Genomic DNA, 24,105 nt, shown 5'->3' with positions numbered 1-24,105 from the left:
AGAGGGCGATTGCTTTGATGTCAAGGGAGAGGGGGCGATTGCTTTGATGTCAAGGGAGAGAGGCTGTGACCAGCTGGTTTACCGGGGTGAAGGGGGGGTCAGCAGGTGTCAAGGGTGATTGCTTTGATGTCAAGGGAGAGGGGGCGATTGCTTTGATGTCAAGGGAGAGAGAGGCTGTGACAAATATATACTAATAATCATTTTAATATATACTGTACTGTACTGTACATTGTACGTATACTGGTAAGCTCTGTCCTGTCCATCTACCTCAGTCATGTAAGTAACCTACTAACATTTATTTCAGCACCTCTGATATATTCTCTGCACCGTTGTACCTTATCACCTCTTATTTCACCTTTATAAGTCAATTCTTGTGTATATATATATATCTGAAGACTGTTGTGTTGTAGTGTTGTTATTCTATGTTAACTACACTGAGAGAGCCATGAAAATGGAGTCAAATTCCATGCATATGAAAACCTACATGGCCAACAAGCATGACTCTGATTCAAGAAATTTTAGGTTGAGAGAGGGCCTAAAAAGGAAGTTCAATTGGACACCAAGCAACCAGAATTAGTGGTGATGCTGGGAAGGGAAAGTAGGGACTGATGTATTTGTGAGTGCATTACATCAGGTTAAGGCTGATGAAAACTGCATGTGAAATCAGGAATCAGGAACACTTTGTCATTTCATTTCTACAAGAACTACAAGAACACACAAATCCAAACTAACAAATATAGCCAAACTAAAAAAAAAAATTTTTTTTTTTAAATCACTGTCCAAGGGAACGATTGCCAGCCAGGATGACTGTCGGAACTGCCAGTCTGCATGGGCTAGCAGTTAGCTTAACCTGCCCCGCTTCCACGTCCTGTCAGATGACCCCCAGTGTTTCTTCTTTGGGCACAGCTCCAGGCAGGGACCATGGTCCTTTGGCCCACAGGACACAGCAAACCAGGCTCCCGCCGCCGATCCAACGCCAGCTCTCCCAGCCAGACACCCTCAACACACCTCCTTACATTCCACACGATGACACCCAAAACACCACAGTCAACGCCAGGTGAGGCCACTGCCAGACTGCCCTCGGTGTTATTGGAACTGCTGGTCTGCTGCATGGGCTAGCAGTTAGCTTAGCCTGCCCCGCTTTTGCATCCTGTCAGACCGCCTTTGGTGTTACCTCCTCAGGCACAGCTCCGGGCAGGGCCATAGTCCCTGGGCCCAAAAGACGCAGCAGACCAACCTCTCCCAGCCGTCAAACAAAGGCAAAATTTAGACACAGACGTAGACCATGGGCGCTGGCCAAACTGGCAGTCTGCTTTTCATCAAAGACTCAATTTCTGGACGGTGGTTCCTGTGCAACACGAGCGCGCAGAGGAGCGTCCTGCCCGCATCGAGAGTAGACGTCCTGTCCTGCGGATATGGTCCCTCCATGGAAGCCGCTAACGGCAGCCCCATCCGCATTTATGGCACTAGGTACGTGGAGCTGTGTTTCGGAGGACAACTGCTTGGTTGGGACTTTGTAACGGTAAAAGTGGCCGTCCCCCTCCTCGGTGCAGATTTCCTATGCGCCTATGTGCTGCTGGTGGATGTCAAAAACTGCCACTTGATCGATGATGTCACTTTCAGTTCATATGTGTATAGTCTCAGCGGAGCGGACTCCATCAGACTATCTAGCATGCTCTCTGCCACAGACAATTTTCTCCGGCTTCTCGCTGAGTTCCCGGTCCTTACGCAGCCCACCTTCTCGTTTTCCACCGCCAAGCACAGAGTGGAGCACCACATCGCCACCACTAGCCCACCAGTCTATGCTTGGGCTCGGTGCCTTGACCCGGCTAAGCTCACCACTGCCAAGAAGGAGTTCGCGAATATGGAGCATCTCGTCTGGTGGCAGCTGGCACCCGTGCAGTGATTACCACTGACTCGACAATACAACGACACTAGACCGCTACCCAGTCCCACACATCCAGAATTTTTCCGCCCACCTGAACGAAAAAGTCATCATTTCCAAAGTGGACCTCATCCGTGGATCCTATCAGGTGCCCATCCACCCACTGAATGTCCCCAAAATGCCGGTGATCACCCCATTTGGATTCTTCGAGTTCCTGCATATCCCGTTACGTCTCAAGAACGCCGCACAGACATTCCAGTGCCTCATGGATTCGGTGCTACGGGACCTGCCTTTCGTTTTCGTCTATCTAGACAACATGCTCGTTGCCAGCACCTCCAAAGCAGAACACCTGTCCCACCTTCAGACTCTTTTCGAGCGGCTCAGCCAGCACGGCCTGATCATCAATCCAGCCAAGTGCAAGTTCGGGCTGACATCCATCGACTTCCTTGAACACTGAGTCACCAAAGACGGGGCGGTACCCCTCCCGTCAACAGTGGACGCCGTCATGAAATTCCCACGACCACTCATAGTCAAGTCCCTACAGGAGTTCCTCGGCATGGTTTACTTTTAACACCGCTTTATCCCCCGAGTTGCTCAACTCAAGTGACCACTGTATGAGGCCCTGCAAGGCAAGGCTACCAAACACACTGTGGACTGGTCTGCGGAGAGGGACAAAGCGTTTGTGGATGCTAAGACTGCTCTGGCTGACGCAACAATGTTGGCGCACCCGTAACCCAAGGTTCCAATCACCATTGCCACAGACACTTCGGACTACGCAGTTGGGGCGGTGCACGAGCAGTGGGTGAAATGAACGACACTGGATGAGGTCACTGCAAATGTGAATTCACGCCACCATCTTCCCATACTGGTATTGGGTGAAGCCGCTGCAAACATGAATTCACGCCGGCATCTTTCCCATCATCTTTTCTTTAATAAAAAAAAAAATGTCAGCAAAATAAAAATTAAAAATTTTTTTAAAAAAAACAAACGATAAAAAATGATTGCGACATCTGGCACTTCAATACACCACTTAATTTCACTGGTATTGCCTCAAATGGTCTTGTGCAACACACACAGTGGTATTGTAGCAATACCGGTGAATGAGACATGCTCATTTCTTTGTGCATAGGAAATGCGGCTCACTGAGGCATGATAAAAATGAACACAGAATTTTAGATGTTTTTTTTTCTTCAGCAATGGACTACATGTATTTTGCTGCAACCTTTACCAACACTAGCGATGTCCCGATCCGATCTCAAGGATCGGAATCAGGGCCGATCCAGGCATTTTTAAGAGATCGGATCGAGCAGAAAATAAGTCCGATCTTTTGTTTTGTTTTGCGACACCTCCGCTCAGTCCGCTGTCACACAGCTGTCGTAAACGGGGAACACAATTTGCGGCAGAATCAGGCATGACCAGGACACAGCTAAAATGTCTGAAGTGTGGCGTTTATTTTAAAATAGAAACTGAAAATAGCCCAACAGCCACTTGCAATGCAAGCATTTCATGGGGCAGTTTTTGTAGAGCTGCGTACAATACCACTAACTTGATTAGGCACCTAAAAAAACACGAAACGGAATTTAACGAGTTCACTCAGCTAACCAAGGCGAAGGCCGCACCACAGCAACTCACACTGGAGGGTACTTTTAAAAAGAGAGAGAAATCTCCTCCCAGCAGCCACAAGGCCAAAAAGATAACTGAAAAAGTAGCTGAATTCATCGCTTTGGATGACCAGCCCATCGCTGTGGTAGAGGACACTGGTTTTCACCGTCTTTTGGAGCTATCGGAGCCACTTTATGTCCTACCCCCCGCCCCCCGACACTACATGTCGTGCACTCATTTTGAGTGTCCTAGTTTTAGTACAATGCTGCACTAAGGAATTGATTGTTGTGACTGAATGTCAAGGTTAAGCTACCATTTTGAAGTGGAATTGTGACTATTTGCACTAAGTAGAATAAGCTACATACTTTAGTTTGTTTACAATTACTTGGTTATTTTGTTAAAGAACAAATTAAAACCAATGCTGCACTACAAGTGGACTTGTGATCAGAGGCATATTTATACTGTTTATTTTGAAAATAAATAAAAACCCATTAAGGAACAGCTTGGATGCAGGCATTTTCTTTCTTAATGCATTGCAAAGCTACTCAATTGTCAAGCATATATAATGGATCGGTTATTCTAGGAAAATGTATCGGATCGGATCAGTATCGACAGATAGCAACATTAAATGATTGGAATCGGATCGGGGCCCAAAAAACTTGATCGGGACATCCCTAAGTCCAACACCAAGCCAAGAATTCGCTCTGCGAGAAGTCTGCAGAGCAAAAATAAACATCTTAAATCCTGCATTCATTTCATCATGCCTCGCAGCAAGCGTTATTTTCCTGTGCAGGAAGAAACGAGCATGTCTCGCTCGCTGGTATTGGGACAATACTGCCCATTCATGTCACACCAGATTATTTGAGGTGATAGCCCTGAAATTAAGTGGTGCATTGAAGCGCCAGAGGTCTCAATTTTTTGTACTTAAACACGAACAGAAAAAATATACAATGTCACTTTAAATCATCAATATAATGGAAAAGTTTGAGTTAAAGCTATAGCAAAGACTGGGATATGGCATATTTGCTGGGTAAGATAAAGCTAGAATGAACGCCAGGTAAAAATAGTAAGGGGACTCAAATCAAATCAAATCAAATGTCTTTATTTCAAACATGCAAAATAAAATAAAAAATGACCAAGCATGAGTAAAACAAAAAAAGATTAAAATAAAACCAAAAGAATTCAACAAAAAGAATTTTCAATAGAGAATCCAACAAATATTATGTTCAAAAAGGAGCAAGAGGAAGTTACTGTTTATAATTTCCTGCCCCCTCTCTAATGCTCAATTAATAAACCTAAATAATAAACCTAGTTTTTCACACATCAGAGTATGTCATTCTCAATACCCATCCCTGAATGATTCAATAAGAAAACAATAAAAACAGTAAACCAAAAAAAAACAAACAACAATAACAGCATCCACCATGGGTGTCACGGTCCTGAGAGAAGCAAAACCTCCTCCTCATCCTTACCTCTTTAAAACAAATTTTTGTACCTCTTTTTCAATTGATCTAAATGTGTGCTTTCACTGAGTTCTTGGTCTAAACCATTCCACAAACTCACCCCATAATTTGAAATACACATACGTTTTATGCAGGCAGCCATACCAACATGAACCCTGGCTCTGCCAAATGATGGAACTTAAGCCGGTGTGGGCTTGGCTAGTACTTGGATGGGAGAGCTCCCGGGAAAACGGAGTTGCTGCCTGAAGTGGTGTTAGTGGGCCAATTGGGGGCAGTCTTCCCCTTGGTCCTAATAAAAACAACAACTATCAAATCCCAATGTCCCAGTACAGTGACGGGGACACTGTGCTGTAGGAGGTACCGTCCTTCAGATGAGCCGTTAAACCGAGGTCCTGATTCACTGGTCATTAAAGATCCCATGGCACTTATCACAAAGAGTAGGGGGTTCCCTGGTGTCCTGGCAAAATTCCCAACCTGGTTCTCCATCTGGCCACTTAATCATCCCCCACATAACTGACCCTTCGGTAAGGCTCGCCCCCCTTAGTTACTGTTGCTAAGTCCATCAAGCTTTAACATTATTTTACAGTTAATAAAAGTAATTACCGGCCTCTCTGGTGGCCGAGCGGAATAAACCACCATTCTTGCAATTCGCTCATCACGTGGCTGGGAGGTTCGTGTCCCAGACTCGCCGTAACCGGTCACGGCCAGAGCGTCCACGGGGTAAGGCATTCATTAGGCCACCCTTACCCGAGGGATAGTGGGTGTAGATCGGTGTAGTGTTCGGGGACTCGTCGTTCTCCAGCGACCCTCTGGCCCACCCGGGCGCCTGCAGCCAAGAAACTGAAAGCATTCTCCCTACGTCTCCTTCGCGGCCTGAAGGTGATGCAATCCATGCGAGGCTTCAGCTTGTAAAATAGCGAGAGCAGCCGACACGAGTTTGAAGGAAGCTGGTGTTATGCCTATCTCCTTCCTGTGGAAACGTGAGCCAGGGGAGTTATTCGGCATGAGTTCCGGCCATATGCCATTGGGTTAATCGGCTGGGATAAGGAGAAAACTAGAAATACATTTTTTTTTTTTTTCAAATAAAAGTAATTACATACCTTGGAGCAGACAGCTGTGCTTGTTCATCTTTGAGGGGTTCAACTGGATTTGAGGACGTCCACATAGCTTTATCCACAGCCTACAGTTTTCAGGGTTTGATTTTGGTTTTGGAAAGGGAAAAAAAAACGTACATCTCCTTCCAACCTCTCCGGGTAACGAGGGTCACTGTTACAAGTGCCCCAGGCACAACGTTTAACCATAACTAGCTAAAGGGCCACAAAACCAGCTCGAAAATGAAGAAAATCTGAAACTTTTGCATCGGCGTCAATGGAGTGCCACCATGAAAGTGTCGGAACTCTGTCGTAGCCTGTCCTATGCTGCGCTGTCACTGGCCAGTCTGAGTTTCGGGGGTGCGGCTAAGCGAAGGGTGAACTGGCTCAATGATTCCTCCCTCGCCACCTCAAGCTGATGTGTGGTGAGCATTCTGGCGCAAAATGGCTGCCGTGCATCACCCAGGTGGTGCTACAAATTGGTAGGGGTTGAAGTGAGTTAGCCCCTTCAATGTGACGCACTTTGGGTGTCTAGAGAAGCGCTATATAAATGTAATGATTATTATTATTATTATCATTATTTATTCCTTTATCACAGATCGTGATTTTAATCAGGCTAACCTCAGTGCTGTATTGCCCAAATTCCATCAGCATGTCTCCTGCTGCACTAGAGGACAAAACACCCTGGACCATCTCTATACAAACATTAAGGACTCATACAGAGCTACTCCCTGCCCCCACCTGGGGCAGTCTGACCACCTCTGCCTGTTCCTGGTCCCAGCCTACAAACCCCTCATAAAACGGATCAAGCCAGCAGTAAAGACAATCACTGTCTGGCCAGAAGGAGCAGTCACTGAACTCCAGGACTGTTTTGACAACACAGACTGGAGTATTTTTGCACATTCAGCCACCCATGGCTCCCATATAGACATTAATGAACAGGCATCTGCTATACTAGCCTACATGAACTTTTGCACTGAGAGTGTCACAAAAAAAAAAAAACTAATCCGCACTTTTCCAAACCACAAACCCTGTATGACCAGTGAGGTCTGGCAGCTAATGAAAGCTTGGGATGCAGCGTTCAAGTCAGGTAACTGTGAGGCCTACAGCGCAGCCAGATCCAACCTCAAAAAGGGCATCAGAACAGCCAAACATAACTATTTCCTATGAACAGAGGACCACTTTCACAATAACTCCAATCCCCTGCGAATGTGGCAAGGCATTCAGTCTATCACAGACTACAAAAGCTCCAATAGCAGTCCTACTGTCCATGATGCCTCCTTGCCAGACGAGCTAAATTATTTCTACGCCCACTTCGACAAGGACAATACTGACCCTGCCACAAAAACGCCCAGCCACCCAGAAAACCAGGTGCTCACTCTATCGATCGCAGAGGTCAGAGAATCACCGTGCAGAGTGAACACACGGAAGGCCGCCGGACCGGACGGAATACTGGGTCGGGTCCTCCGGGAATGCTCCGACCAGCTGGCTGAGGTCTTCACAACTATATTTAACCTCTCACTGTCCCAATCCATAGTCCCAGCATGCTTCAAGACCACCTCTATCATTCCTGTCCCCAAGAAATCAACACCCACATGTCCTAACGACTACCGACCCATAGCACTCACCCCCATTGCCATGAAGTGGTTTGAGAGCCTGGTTCTGGCTCGCATCAAAAACATTACCCCCCCACCACCACCACCACATTCGACCCACATCAGTTCGCCTACCGTCCCAAAAGGTCTACAGAGGATGCCATTGCCACTGCCTGCACTTTGCTCTGACCCACCTTGAACTTAACAACACATACATCCGGATGCTCGTTCATAGATTATAGCTCTGCCTTCAACACTATTATCCCCGCCAAACTAACCACCAAACTCTCCCTTGGCCTCAACCCCTCCCTCTGTAACTGGACCCTGGACTTCCTGACCAACAGACCTCAGTCTGTTAGGTTAGGTGACTACACCTCCTCCACCCTGACCCTCAGCACAGGTGCCCCTCAAGGCTGTGTTCTGAGCCCCCTCCTTTTCTCCCTCTTTACCCATGACTGCCTGCCAACTCACCCTTCAAACGTTATAGTTAAGTTTGCAGATGACACCACAGTCATTGGCCGTATCACCAACAATGACGAGATGGCCTACAGGGACAAGATTCAGCACCTGACATCATGGTGTACAACAACAATCTTGTTCTCAATGTGCAGAAGACGAAGGAGCTGATTGTGGACTTCAGGAGGTCTAGAAGCTGCAGCCACTCCCCCATACACATCAATGGGGTGGAAGTGGAGCATGTCTCCAGCTTTAAATTCTTTGGAGTCCACATCAGCGAGGAACTTTCCTGGCCATTAAACATCCAGGCCCTTGTGAAAAGGGCCCAACAATGTCTGCATTTCCTGAGGAGGCTGAGGAGCGCCTGTCTATCCCCCAAAATTCTCACCAACTTCTACCACTGCACTGTAGAGAGCATCCTGACCAGCTGCATCTCAGTGTGGTACAGCAACTGCACGTCAGTAGACCAGAAAGTTCTGCAGCAGGTCATCAAGGCGACCCAGCATATCACCAGTACCCAGCTCACTGCCATAAAAGACATTTATCACAAACGCTGCCTTCGAAGGGGTCTCAGCATCAGCAGAGATCTCACCCACCCCAACCATGGACTGTTCTCCCCCCTGCACTCTGGGAGGCGCTACAGGAGCCTCAGAGCCCGCACTACCAGGCTCAAAAACAGCTTCTTTCCCCAAGCCGTTGCCCACCTGGACCTGGCTACCCACTGAATATCTGTGGATATTTTTAAATATTTCGCACTCGTGCTCTTTTTTAACTTATTTTTAGCTTCTAGTCTTCATCTGTGTATATCTTATACTGTGTTTGGTCTTCATGTGTGTATATCTTATACTGTGTTTGCTGTGTTTGTCTGTGTCTGTCTTGCACTGTTTGGCGAAGCCACAGCCCTCATTTCATTTTTAACATGTGCCTGCACATTGTTTTTAATGACAATACATTGAATTGAATTGAATTGAATTGAACTGAATTATTTTGCGAGTGGTAGGAACACAGTGTTTTTTAAAATTCAATTTTCTTCTTAAATTGTACCCCCCCCCAATCTGAGAACAATTGCTGTATGTTGCCAGGAAGATTATATCTTACTTTGTACAATGTTTGTGCTAGGGCTGTAGCTATCAATTATTTTAGTAGTCGAGTATTCTATCGATTATTTCATCGATTAATGAGTAATCGGATAAAAAACACTTTTGACTTAGTAAATATATAAAAGGAAAGAAGCTAGGTCTCTTAAAATGAACAACTACTTGGTTTCCTTTTTAAAAGCATACAACATTTTATTACATTTTATAGACAACATTTTATAGGAAATAACACTAATACCAAATGTAAACTAAAGATATACATGTAACTAAGGCATGAATCAAAATAGCCTTTACTGTCTACCTTCTTGGAAGGCAATGTTGCATTTGTAGGAGGCAAATAAAAAGCTTTTGTCAGGATCTTTTCTCCTGGATGACAAACTAATTTCTTTAGTGCAACTGATGCATTTAAGTGCCATCTGGTTTTGTAAACATTTTTTGAAATGTAAAAACACAAAAAAAAACAGTATAGGCAAATGTAAACAAAAGGTATATATATAAAACTCTTCTTGCATTTGTAGCTGGCAAAAAAGTTCTGACAAGATCTTATCTCCTGAATGAGGTCGATATGATGTGGGTGGTGTGGTAGTGTGTGTCTGTGTTGTGTGAAGAGAGAGAGAGAGAGAGAGAGAGAGAGAGAGAGAGAGAGAGAGACAGAGAGAGAGAGAGACTTACTGAAAAAGAGATGTAATAATAAGTTTTATTTTTCACAGCAATAATATTAACTGAATGCACCTGCTTTATTAGATTTTTGCATTGCTATTTACACCACCTTATATTCAGCTTTCTGAGGTATCTTATGCATCATTGGTGTGTGTGTGTGTGTGTGAGAGAGAGAGAGAGAGAGAGAGAGAGAGAGAGAGAGAGAGAGAGAGAGAGAGAGAGAGAGAGAGAGAGAGAGAGAGAGAGAGAGAGGTGCATGTTCCAGTTTATAGCTGCCAACTCTCGTGCATTCAGCGTGAGACATGCTAGCATATTAAAAAAAACTCATCTCACACCGAACAAATGCTCCCGTTTAGATGGGTTTTTGTCAATCTTCGTAAGTCAGCCTTGAAAGTTGGCAGCTACGGGCTACATGAATGGCTTTCAAAACAAGTTTTCCCTGAGCTAAACTAAGCTAAATAAAGTAGGGAACACAACAGAACTATGTTCATAATTAGCCAATACATACAGCCACAACCATGTTCTTCACTAGCGTTCATCTCAACTAGCAATCATGTTCATTTGCGCTAAAAAGATAAAGGTAAACGTCACCTTGTGTCAGTTCCACCCTGACAACTGGATGCATAGATGAGGTGCTTTCAGTTAAGGTGCTGCAGCACTGATGATGTGCTCTTATGGTATGCTAGTTCGGTTTTGCAATGTACACGTTGCGCAGTGTTTTCGGCTTTGTTTAAGTTAAAATGGTCCCACACTTTGGACAGTTTTGGTCTCTTCTTTGGGCCCGTCTCTTGAGCATCTCCTCCCATACTCTCCATCGCGCCAACTGTCAAAACAGCTAGACTTCACGTAGATGTAGTGCGAGCACGTTGTGCAACAGTAATAATTGTCCGTTCTGAACATGGTGACCAGTGAACAGTAGTTTCACTAAACGAAGCTTTGCCTCGATGAATTTTTGTAATCGAATTACTCGATGAATCGTTTCAGCCCTAATTTGTGCAGTCTTAAATTCTACCAGGTCCATGGACTTCATAGACCGTGAATTTAAAAATAGTAAGTTAGTGTGTTCCCAGCATCCTACATTGTTTACTATTCTTATTACTTTTTTTTTTTGTAATACACATAACGATTTTGGGTTGCTTTTGTAGGTGTTCCCCCATACCTCCAAACCATAAATCAAATATGGCCATACAAGTGAACAATACAGACTGCACAATGCTTTATGATCCAGAATGTGCCTTGCCTTTCCCAAAACTCCAATGCTCCTTGCTATATTTGTTCTCACAAATCTTATATGAGGTTTCAAGCAGAATTTATGGTCAAGTATCACACCAAGAAATTTATTTTCATATACTCTTTCAATGTTAATATTGTTGATCATTACTTCTACTTGTGTGTCTATTTTACGATTTCCAAATAACATAAACTTAGTTTTGTTCAAATTTAATGATCATTTGTTCCTGTCAAACCAAATTTTTAACTTGTTCATTTCAGATGTGATCAATTCCAAAAGCTCTTGTAAATTCTCCCCGGAACAAAAAATAATTGTATCATCTGCAAATAAAATTAATGTCAATAGACTTGATATACATGTCATTGATATACAGAAAAAACAATTTAGGGCCTAACACTGACCCCTTTGGCACTCCACAAGTAATGTCCATGCATGTTGATTTGTAGTCACCTATCTGCACAAATTGTTGTCGGTTTCCCATATAACTTTTCAGCCAAGGAATCTATGCGTGTTCATGTGTGTCTGCATAGAGGTGCATGACTTACCAGTGCCATTGAGTGTGCTGTTCTTATTTGTGTACAGTCTGATCATCTGGCCAATGGTCCTCACATTGTCCCTCAACATCATGCCCTGAGCTTGCACCATGAAAAAGTATGTGTTGGCTGGGGGAAAAAAAATACAGAGTGTATGAGAAAGACAAAGAATGAGATTTTAGTTTTCATGAAGATTTTAGCTGATTCCTTCAGTTACACTTCCGTCAAGGTTCAGACCTTAACTTAAGCTCTGCGCTATACAACATACAAGTCAGGTTTCTACATGCATTCTGCATGTTCCCCTTGAGGTGTGAGCAAAATAAAGAGCCTGCTGTAATTCACATACTGTGGGTAATAAATATGTAAACAAAAACTTATTAAATCTACTTATAGAGGCCATTTCAAAACCCATCGAAACTCAACATGTTGAATGTTCATTGTGTCATGATGTCACCCTAGAAAATCACATTACTGAATGTCACAAATATCAAATTGACCATGAATTGCTGTGTCACATGGATGGGTTGGGTTATGCAATGAGTTGACTTGTCTCTGTATAATTGAAGCAGTATTTAAGCCTATTTGACAACTCTCCACAATATATGGAGATGAGTTTAACAAAGAGACATAATAAGATAATAAGACAAGGGGTACAAAGGTTCAATGAGGGCGTCCAAAATTGCATTGGATTACTTAAATGCACAGTGCATTCAGTATTTCCACAGGGTAAAGGCCTCAGTCGCTGGGCTGTGCCATCTTTCAAGTAATGATCTGCAGAGCCAGCTTCCAAAGGAGAAATATTTGCAATTCTTCAGGTAGCCTAAATAATATACCTCCCTCTTTTCTGACAGATGCTGTGCTACATACAAAAGGGGCCTAAAGATGTTTAGGAAATATCATGTGTGCTACTGACTGCATCCATTTGACAATAAGCATGCTCGAGAAAAACTTGTCTTTTCTAGGGACAGAAAATCTCTCCACAAAATGAACATTAAAGTTGCTGGCAAAAATACACAAAGGCACTTGTCCAAAGTTTCAGTGAACAATACAACTAGGGTGTCCTTTCTTGGTAAGGCTGGGTACACACTAGACAATGATAGATCCAATATACTTCTGAGACAATTAGCCAATCCTGACAAATGCTGGGGGATTTCTGATCAGGGTCTTGCTTAGATCAAAAGTATGGTTATTGTAACACAGGAATTTCATTAACTGATCTGGATCAGTTAATATTATAAAACATTGATCAATATTAACAACCCCAAATTATCCAAGCGTTCTTTATCTTCAGCAAAGCTAACCAAGTCTGGTTCCCCACCTTCTAGTGGTTGGCATTACACTGTGCAAGTTCTGTTAGACCAGAAGCTCTGATGCCTATAACTTGTTATGAATTAGACATATCTTTGCCAGTTTTTATTGAACAAATATATTTTGCACTAACAATTTCACCACATTTAGCTGTGCTCCCAGGACGTGTTGATGGGTAGCTACATTTTTTTCACAAAAGACCTTCAACTGGTGGAAAGTCAAACACTGGCAGGGAATACCTGAAAACTCAACAGCACATCTCACATGCTGTATATGATATAGTAATGGTACTTTTATTAACAATGGATCTTGATGCAAAGCCCCTTTATCGGGGGCAAATATCTAACTTGGCAATGCACCATCTTGTGTTGGGATTTTACCATGGAAACTGAAATGAGGGGAGACAATAGAAAAAACATAAATAATGGGCTGGCTGGCAGGCCAAGTAATGTAGCATTAGCTACAGAATGGTGTGGATAACAGTGGTATTGTGCTAATGTTCGTTCCATATATGAACACAGGTTAGGTTAAGCTTTGTAAGACTCAAAGTTTAATTGCTGCACATAAAGCATTCCTGTCTTAATGATTGTAGCTCATTATCACTACAGGTTGCTTGTCCGCCTCACATTTTTGTCAAATACCAAGTATAATTGAGAAAAAAAAAGATCAACATGCAATTTCTCTAAGATAACATTGATTTGTTCCCGTATGGCAGAGATTTTGACTGTGCTACAATCATCTAGGTGACTGTGAACACTACAGAGTGCCAAGTCATCAGTGCAAATAGTCATTAAGCGTAATGCCCTTTTAAAATTGAATTTTAAGTCTTGTAGCGTGCAACCAAATCAAATAGAGAATATCAGCTGTTTCTAGGACACTCTTTTTCTCATTTTACTGCGCTTAGTCAACATATTAAAAGCAACACTGCAGGGCAGGCTAAATCATCACAGATTTTGTTATGCCCACTTTCACCAAGAGAAAGTTTCCAAATCAGCCTTCAACTTCCTAAACTTAATTCACTTTAACACTTAATTCATTATCTGTGATGGACTGGTGGACTGTCCAGGGTGTCTCCCCGCCTGCCGCCCAATGACTGCTGGGATAGGCTCCAGCATCCCGCAACCCGAATTTGGATAAACGGTTAGGATAATGGATGGATGGATGGACTTAAGTCATTACATTGAGGCAACAGAAAGTCGTCACATACTCTCACCAGCAAAAAACTTATTTTTTCCTCTGGAGTTGAACAAAACAGCTCCAACGACAATGTACCATTGTTGGCCCTTTTAGTCATTACAACAAAACACCGGCAACATGGTTAGTGTGTCACATAGGCCAGAAAATGAGCCATCACCATGTCCCACTACCACAGACAGCAAGGGCTGCACCAAAAAACAACAAACTGTAATGAATCATTTACCAACACTACAGTAGCGCAAATGAGTAGCACACATAAGCAAGCTCTTCAGCACTTTTTATAAAAACATCAATAAATGGTATGTTCAACTTAGCTTGGAACTACAAAGCATCATAGGAGAAAGCCCTCCGGCAAAGCAGCTATACGTCCCAATGCAGAACAGCTGCCTGTTGACCTGCTAGGGTGAACTCTGATCACTGCCTGGACGGGAGGGCCAGCAACACAACAGCAACGGCAGCACAGGGATACCAGAAAACAGCCTACTTATTTCCCCGATCAATCTACCTTGCAGCGGGTGTGCTTGACTAAATTCAATATGTCAGTGTGTCTGCGTGTGTCATGGCAAAAGGAGATGCTGGGGGCTGCTGATAAGAGCCTTATCCAGGAGTAATCAGTCATCTTCAATGGCACAAACGAGGCGTGAGAAAAGAATAACTTTTTTCAAGCCAGGGGAAACCAGGCCTGACAGTAGATGCTTGCTGCAACTTCATCGGGGGGAAAAAAATCCAAAGAGGACAGCAAAGAAACAATTATTTGAAAATTACATTTTCCTCACCCAGAATCTTTTTTTTTTTTTTAGTTTGACTCTTAAGGTCAAACTGTTTGAGTAACAGGAGGTATTTGACACATCTTCACCTTTACATCTTCTGTAAAAAATAAATAAATAAATAAAAATTCGAACTTGAGCACAAGAACACTTTGATAACCAAACCTGTACCCACACACTCACACATTTCCCCTCTACTGACCCAGTATAAGCAACCAACTGTCAAACAGCATGGCAAGTAGGAACAGTCATGTTATGGTGTTCTGCAATAAACCTAAAAAAGGCAAAGACAGGTGGGGAAAATGATCTAACGTACTTACACACTTGAGGACTGTTGCTGCCACTGTCGGTAGTGACAACAGGACTCTCGGTAAATATTGGTAACACAGGCATTATTCATCCATCATCCAAACCTCTTATCCCGCTCTCAGGGATGCTGGAGCCTATCCCAGCAGTCATTGGGTGGCAGGCGGGGAGACACCCTGGACAGGCCGCCAGGCCATCACACACCTAGAGACAATTTAGTATGGCCAAGTCTCCTGACCTGACCTGACCACGCAGACACGAGGAGAACATGCAAACGCCACACAGAGGACAACCCGAGACGACCCCCAAGTTTGGACTACCCCGGGGCTCGAACCCAGGACCTTCTTGCTGTGAGGCAACCGCGCTAACCACTGTGCCACCGTGCCGCCCTAAAAAGGATTATTGATATAATAAATATATTAGGGTTTTGTAGATTTTGGTTTGCTTCATGTAATGTTAACCTTTCAACCAAAATACTGCCTCTAACTGAAATCAATGCAGAGCAATGTCCAGTAACAATTCCCCTCCAGTTAGACTCATACTGTAACATTAACAAACAATTCACCAGCAATATTCATTCATAACTCTCCACATAGAAGACTGTTTTTACTATCACTACGTAATGTTTCTTCTTATATAGAAAAAACATTTGCCCACCAGTGTCATACACAACAGTGATTTTAAGAGGAAATACTGGCTTGGATATCTGTACACAATGATTTAGGCCAGAGTCTCTTTTTCACTCCACATTTTGGCAAGTTTCTGAGAAGTTGAAGACTAAAGGTTTGCACACTACTTTTGCAAACAGAGAAGAATTGCATGGCTAACACAAGAGTGCAGTGAAATATGTGACCAAAAAAAAGGTTAGCTTAATTTCGAATGAATTTGGATTTATATTAATCGCTGACTGCTGGAAGCATTATTATCTAGAAATTACATAAAGACTACATCAACAGTGGGGGAAACAAATGATGTATTCAATATTGTTAAGTACCCAAAAGAACATACTGAAGGCAAAAACAATTCATGGCTTAACGTTTCGCTTGCTAAAAGGTCATCGCTGCTAGTCAAGTTATTTTAAAGAAGCACTACATATGAAAAGGACAACAAGGTTTAGAGACTTGTAAGCCAGATTTTGAAAAACTATATATATTGTGATGTGATTTAATGATGAAAATGTTGTGACACATATGGTCTTACCTACACGAGGCTAATCCATTTCCTCACCTACGGTCAGTAAGCCTGTATTAGCTGAGCGAAGCTCAACAGCAGTCAGTCACCATCACTGGTATGAGACAAGTTGGGGAAACGTTGCTCTAGCTAGCTCATACCATGCCCTCCTCCAAACATCACTACCTTCACACTTACACCCCACCATTTACCACAAGCTAAGTTATTCCCTCATGCGTCTCAATTGTACATCTAAGCAGTTAGAGAAAACTTATTTTCATGAGCACACCTAAATAATTTTGGAACGCAACCTGATGTAGATGCCTAATTTTGATTGTTAATGCTGTGGAAGATGCCTCGTCAAAGGGCGCCGCTTTGACACCAAAGCTTGTCAAGTGGGGGAAAAAAATCTGCTTTCAACATCTGTTGCAATTGTGGCTTGGGACACGTATGATGTGGGCAGCATGTCCGTCCATTTATTTGCTCCCCTGAGGAGCTTCCCCACATGTAAATAATAATAATAATAATAATAATCTTATTTATAGATCTAATATTACCCTGCCCAAATTTTACCTGGCTCGAGTTTCTGTAAACATTAGCTGTGATGCTCACCATTCATTTAAGAGCATTTCCATAATATACATTGCCCGAACCGCAAGTTGGTGTTGCCAGGCTGTTAACTTTCAGTAACCAAACAGCATGTTACATAAAACTGTCAAATCTAAATTAATAGCTAGTTTGCGTATTGGTTTGAAAGAGGCCTGATGTGACCTGCGATACCTTGACACCAGAGTGGGACGGGTGAGCGGCTAGCAGGGTGAGGGGCTAGCAGGGTGAGGGGCTAGCAGGGTGAGCAGCTAGTAGGGTGAGCAGCTAGCCTGTAGCTAAAGCCAACCGTTCCGACAGCTGAGCAGCTCCAGTCATCTCTGAAGGATGCATTTACCAAGAGCGGGCTAATCCACACATAATCACATTACCAGACACCTTTCAACAGTTCAAGTTAATAGCTTGTCTTAATCCTCTGTTAACTAACCTATTCCTGGAGCCACGTAAATGAAGTAGAGGCATGTAGTGGACATGGAGAAGAAAAAAAAGAAGGCCAGAAACGAGCGGTTGGACACTCGCAGCAGCCGCCTCCAGTTCACCATTTTGGCTCAGGCCCGCTCTTCTGTCGCCGATATGAATCCCATATAAGATACCAGATGTATTAAAAGTCCTTTAATTGATGTAGGTAAATATGCTTGATATTGTCATGGAAGGAAAACCCTCGTCTTCACTGAGACCGGGGACGCGGCGCGGAAAAAACGCTAAAGCTTGTCGGGTTGAGATGGAACGGATCTCCCCTGCCAAGAAAGGTCCAGACGGAATAACGGAGGCCTTTGATTTCAGGCACCGACAAGCCTCAAAGAGCACCATCCATCTGGCATACTGAAGGCCAGTGCGACGCGGCTACACAGCTTGATAAGACTTTTTCAGGAATATCCGTGGTGGATGTCCATAGCTAGTTGTGGTGATGCTAGCGAGGCTGTTTCACACCAGCAGCGGCAGCGTAGGCTGATCAATGGGAGGAGGACCGCCGCGCTCCCTCCACTCAGATCTCCTCTCGGCCGGGGCGATGTTTCCAACACACTCGGCAAACCACTTGCTCAAACCGCGCGTAGAATTCCAGTAGCTTCGCCAGCTGTCTCCACGCAGATTTACATCGATGGTGGCATGAAATAGACATTTGTGCTGGACGAGGGGTGTAAAAAAATGAAATAAATGAAAATCAGGATGGGCTTATTTCATTTCTGCTTGCGCTGCAGACACCGTTTCCGGTGGGCGTATCCCTACATCTGTCACCATGGCAACCGCTGGTACGGTATGGAATGACCGTGGTAAAGTGAGATTTGTATTTGATATCCGGACATTGGGAGCAAAGGAATATACAACACGATGTGTTGTAAAGTAAAGACAAGGACTGGTTTCTGAATAGGGTGGAAACGGAGAGTAGTATAATAGCCCTCGTTTCAGCCAAATCATACAAATCACAATGGTTTCACAATCGCACTTTCGCTGTTTGAGCTCGCGTTTGCTGAGGGACCGTCAATAGTTTTGTCATGAACCTTTAAAGCTTTAATATACACTACCGTTCAAAAGTTTGGGATCACCCAAACAATTTTGTGTTTTCCATGAAAAGTCACACTTATTCACCACCATATGTTGTGAAATGAATAGAAAATAGAGTCAAGACATTGACAAGGTTAGAAATAATGATTTGTATTTGAAATAAGATTTTTTTTACATCAAACTTTGCTTTCGTCAAAGAATCCTCCATTTGCAGCAATTACAGCATTGCAGACCTTTGGCATTCTAGCTGTTAATTTGTTGAGGTAATCTGGAGAAATTGCACCCCACGCTTCCAGAAGCAGCTCCCACAAGTTGGATTGGTTGGATGGGCACTTCTTTGAGCAGATTGAGTTTCTGGAGCATCACATTTGTGGGGTCAATTAAACGCTCAAAATGGCCAGAAAAAGAGAACTTTCATCTGAAACTCGACAGTCTATTCTTGTTCTTAGAAATGAAGGCTATTCCATGCGAGAAATTGCTAAGAAATTGAAGATTTCCTACACCGGTGTGTACTACTCCCTTCAGAGGACAGCACAAACAGGCTCTAACCAGAGTAGAAAAAGAAGTGGGAGGCCGCGTTGCACAACTGAGCAAGAAGATAAGTACATTAGAGTCTCTAGTTTGAGAAACAGATGCCTCACAGGTCCCCAACTGGCATCTTCATTAAATAGTACCTGTTAGAGCCTGTTTGTGCTGTCCTCTGAAGGGAGTAGTACACACCGGTGTAGGAAATCTTCAATTTCTTAGCAATTTCTCGCATGGAATAGCCTTCATTTCTAAGAACAAGAATAGACTGTCGAGTTTCAGATGAAAGTTCTCTTTTTCTGGCCATTTTGAGCGTTTAATTGACCCCACAAATGTGATGCTCCAGAAACTCAATCTGCTCAAAGAAGTGCCCATCCAACCAATCCAACTTGTGGGAGCTGCTTCTGGAAGCGTGGGGTGCAATTTCTCCAGATTACCTCAACAAATTAACAGCTAGAATGCCAAAGGTCTGCAATGCTGTAATTGCTGCAAATGGAGGATTCTTTAACGAAAGCAAAGTTTGATGTAAAAAAAATCTTATTTCAAATAAAAATCATTATTTCTAACCTTGTCAATGTCTTGACTCTATTTTCTATTCATTTCACAACATATGGTGGTGAATAAGTGTGACTTTTCATGGAAAACACAAAATTGTTTGGGTGATCCCAAACTTTTGAACGGTAGTGTATGTATGACCAAATTACAGAGACATTAATAATCATAATTAATTCAATTATATCCGTTCTCCGGTCTGGTGGCCCGAAAATACATTTTTTTTATCTCATCTCATCTCATCTCATCTCAGCCGCTTGCCCAGGGTCGGGTCGCGGTGGCAGCAAGCTAAGTGGGGCCCTCCAGACGCCCCTCTCGCCCACAACGCCCTCCAGCTCCTCCTGGGGGATCCCAAGGCGTTCCCAGGCCAGACTGGACATGTAGTCCCTCTAGCGAGTTCTGGGTCTAACCCCCGGTCTCCTCCCAGTTGGCCTTGCCTGATAAACCTCCAAAGGAAGGTGCCCAGAAGGCATCCTAATCAGATGCCCGAACCACCTCAACTGGCTCCTTTCGATGTGAAGGAGCAGCGGCTCTACTCCGAGCTCCCTCCGGATGTCCGAGCTCCTCACCCTATCTCTAAGGCTGAGCCCAGACACCCTACAGAGGAAACTTATTATTATTATTATTTTTTAAAAGGACATGTTTTCGTAAATTGTTATAACTTCACATTAGTGCGACAGACATGGGTGCAAATCCAGGAATATGGCATCCAGCGTTTTACCTGTGCCCCCGTCCATAGGGGGCACAGGTAAAACGCTGTGTCAGGATGGGTTGTGGTGTGTCATGATGGGTTGTGGTGTGTCAGGATGCGTTGTGTTGTGTCAGGATGGGGTGTGGTGTGTCAGGATGGGTTGTGTTGTGTCAGGATGGGTTGTGGTGTGTCAGGATGGGTTGTGTTGTGTCAGGTTGGGTTGTGGTGTGTCAGGATGGGTTGTGGTGTGGTGTGTCAGGATGGGTTGTGGTGTGTCAGAATGGGGTGTGTTGTGTCAGGATGGGTTGTGGTGTGTCAGGATGGGTTGTGGTGTGTCAGGATGGGTTGTGGTGTGGTGTGTCAGGATGGGTTGTGGTGTGTCAGGATGGGTTGTGGTGTGTCAGGATGGGTTGTTGTGTGTCAGGATGGGTTGTGGTGTGGTGTGTCAGGATGGGTTGTGGTGTGTCAGGATGGGTTGTGGTGTGTCAGGATGGGTTGTGATGTGTCAGGATGGGTTGTGGTGTGTCAGGATGGGTTGTGTTGTGTCAGGATGGGTTGTGGTGTGTCAGGATGGGTTGTGGTGTATCAGGATGGGTTGTGGTGTGTCAGAATGGGGTGTGTTGTGTCAGGATGGGTTGTGTTGTGTCAGGATGGGTTGTGTTGTGTCAGGATGGGTTGTGGTGTGTCAGGATGGGTTGTGGTGTGTCAGGAAGGGTTGTGGTGTGTCATGATGGGTTGTGATATATCAGGATGGGTTGTGGTGTGTCAGGATGGGTTGTGGTGTGTCAGGATGGGTTGTGTTGTGTCAGGATGGGTTGTGATGTCACGGGATGGGTTGTGGTGTGTCAGGATGGGCATCCGACGTAACATTTTGCCAAATCATAATGCGGATTGACAAGACCATACCGGATCAGTCGAGGCTCAATACGGGATCGGTCGAGGCCTGGGTTAATAACGGCTGCCATTGGTGCTGTGCCCCCCCTCCCCTCACAGGGTGCCGATGGAAACTGTAAAACCCGCTGTGGCGACGCCTGGGAAACAGGGAACAAGCTGAAAGAAGAAGTTATAACGTCACATTGTAACGACATAATTAAGAAATAGGAAACACGACCTCAAATACACAACAGGCAGGAGTTTCACCAGCTCTCTTTCAGTTGGGGTTTATAAGGACATCCTGCCATCCGATCTGCAAAAAGTTGTACATGCTTTTTTATCTATTCTCGCCTTGACTATTGCAATGCACTTTACTGGAGTATCGGCAAGGGCTCCCCCCACCGTCTGCAGCTGGTACTACACGGCGCTGCTCGGCTCCTTACTGGGACAAAGAGGCATGACCATATCACCCCCGTGCTTACCTCCATACACTGGCTCCGTCATATACTTCGAATTCGTTTTAGCCAGAGGTGTAAAAACCAGGTCCAGAAATTAAATGTCCAAACCGTGTATTTGTTCCAACCATGTTACTAAACCAGCTGATGTCATTAGCTAGTTTCCCCTACCTAGTTGAGGAGTGGTGTTGACTAGAATCTGCTGGTGTGGTGCATGGGTGGAGCAAATACATGGTTTGGATTTTAACTTTCTGGACCTGGTTTTTACACCTCCAGTTTTAGCATATATATATATATATATATATATATATATATATATATATATATATATATATATATATATATATATATATATATATATATTAAGATCTGCAGATGGAGCCCTGCTGGTTATTCCCAGGTCTCGGTTTGTTACAAAGGGTGCTCGGGCTTTTGCTGTTAGAGCTCCCACACTATGGACCTCTCTTCCTGTTCAGCTAAGACACACCAAGTCTCTCGCCTCCTTTAAATCTCGTCTTAAAACTTTTCTTTTTATGAAAGCTTTCACAAATGTCTGAAATATGTTTTCATTTATACTTTTTTCGTTACTCTTATTTTTGCCTTTTCTGGTTTTATTTATTTGTAAAGCACTTTGCAACATCGTATTAGAAAAGTGCTATATACATAAAGTTATTGAGTTATTAAAGGCAGAGTGAAGACCGCTTACAGTGATCACATGGTACCAGGCTGATATAAAATCAATGAGGTTGATCACCTAAAGCAAAGTCGAGTTGTTTATTTCTTTGTTTTTCTAGATCACCATCTAAATAACACGCGTACACATATTAGATAAATATAATGTAATGAAACAGAAAACTTCTCTACTTTACTGGATTTAATTGACTAAAAAACTATAGCCTACTGTAGTGTCTTAATGCAAGCTCAATAATCCTGGTGAGAAAACCAAATCCTCTGTCAATAGTACACATGGCCATTACAACTCCACTTAATGGTCACACACATAGTATTTACATATGAAACTGGTCGTTGGTTTGGGTCGTTATGTCACTGTATTGTTTATAAGGGTGGGGATGGGATACCTGCAGTCACTGTATTGTTTATAAGGGTGGGGTACCTGCAGTCACTGTATTGTTTATAAGGGTGGGGTACCTGCAGTCACTGTATTGCTTATAAGGGTGGGGGTACCTGCAGACACTGTGTTGTTTATAAGGGTGGGGGTACCTGCAGTCACTGTGTTGTTTATAAGGGTGGGGGTACCTGCAGTCACTGTATTGCTTATAAGGGTGGGGGTACCTGCAGTCACTGTATTGTTTATAAGGGTGGAGGTACCTGCAGTCACTGTATTGTTTATAAGGGTGGGGTACCTGCAGTCACTGTATTGCTTATAAGGGTGGGGGTACCTGCAGTCACTGTGTTGTTTATAAGGGTGGGGGTACCTGCAGTCACTGTGTTGTTTATAAGGGTGGGGGTACCTGCAGTCACTGTATTGTTTATAAGGGTGGGGGTACCTGCAGTCACTGTATTGTTTATAAGGGTGGAGGTACCTGCAGTCACTGTATTGTTTATAAGGGTGGGGGTACCTGCAGTCACTGTATTGTTTATAAGGGTGGGGGTACCTGCAGTCACTGTATTGCTTATAAGGGTGGGGGTACCTGCAGTCACTGTATTGCTTATAAGGGTGGGAGACATCGCTGACCGCTCGACCAAAGGTTCAGGCCCAGTTACCACGGACCAGCGTGTCAACTTATGCATGGATGTTACAATATAATATTAACGTTATTTTGCTACAAAGACTATGTGTCGCAACCTTTTTAAACGGGCAGAATGTTAGCTACCTAAAAACGCGCTAAAAATGCGACAAGGGGGCCTTAGCCGGGAAAATATTTACCCCGAGAAGATCTGCCGTGACACCGGCAGTTCCGATAACACTGAGGGCAGTCTGGCGGAGGCCTCACCTGGCATCGACTGTGCTGTTTTTGATGTTGTTATGTGGAGTGCAGGCGGGGAGGTGTGTTGAGGGTGTCTGGCTGGGAGAGCTGGCGCTGGATTGGCTGGGAGAACTTGGTCTGCTTCGTCCAGTGGGCCCAGGGACCATGGCCCTGCCTGGAGCTGCGCCCGAGGAGGAAACACCGAGGGCAGCCTGACAGGACGCGGAAGCGGGGCAGGCTAAGCTAACTGCTATCCCATGCAGACCGGCACTTCCGACAGTCATCCTGGCTGGCCTTCGTTCCCTTGGACAGTGATTTTTTTTTGTTTGGTTTGGATATGTGTGTTAGTTTGGGTATGTGTGTTAGTGTGGGTATGTGTGTTAGTGTGGATATGTGTGTTAGTGTGGGTATGTGTGTTAGTTTGGGTATGTGTGTTAGTGTGGGTATGTGTGTTCTTTTAGTTTTTGGATGTGTTGTTGTCTTTGTGTTGCACTGCTGTGTGCTGTGGGACAAATAAAGTGTTCCTAATTCCTGATTAAAGCTGTTCAAAACACCGGATTCTTTTTGCCAGTAGGTGAGGAAGTTTGTGATCCAGCCGCCATGCTGACAAC

The 24,105-nt window shown here is 44.0% G+C and overlaps 1 protein-coding gene across 1 annotated transcript in view; it reads right to left on the bottom strand.

Moving 5' to 3' along the window:
• b4galt6 (UDP-Gal:betaGlcNAc beta 1,4- galactosyltransferase, polypeptide 6) overlaps window positions 1-18,172 on the bottom strand; it is a 90,855-nt gene extending 72,683 nt beyond the window's left edge. The window contains exons 1-2 of the mRNA XM_056277519.1: window positions 17,395-18,172; window positions 11,626-11,742 (exon numbers count right to left, since the gene is read on the bottom strand). Coding sequence (XP_056133494.1) covers window positions 11,626-11,742; window positions 17,395-17,509 — 232 coding nt within the window. The 5' untranslated portion in view covers window positions 17,510-18,172. The remainder of the gene's footprint in view (window positions 1-11,625; window positions 11,743-17,394) is intronic.
• Between the last annotated feature and the right edge of the window lie 5,933 nt (window positions 18,173-24,105).

The sequence above is a fragment of the Lampris incognitus genome, chromosome 3 (genome assembly GCF_029633865.1).
Source record: "Lampris incognitus isolate fLamInc1 chromosome 3, fLamInc1.hap2, whole genome shotgun sequence".
NCBI lineage: Eukaryota > Metazoa > Chordata > Actinopteri > Lampriformes > Lampridae > Lampris > Lampris incognitus.
Note: the sequence above shows the minus strand (reverse complement) of the source record. Positions and strands in the feature narration are given on the sequence as shown.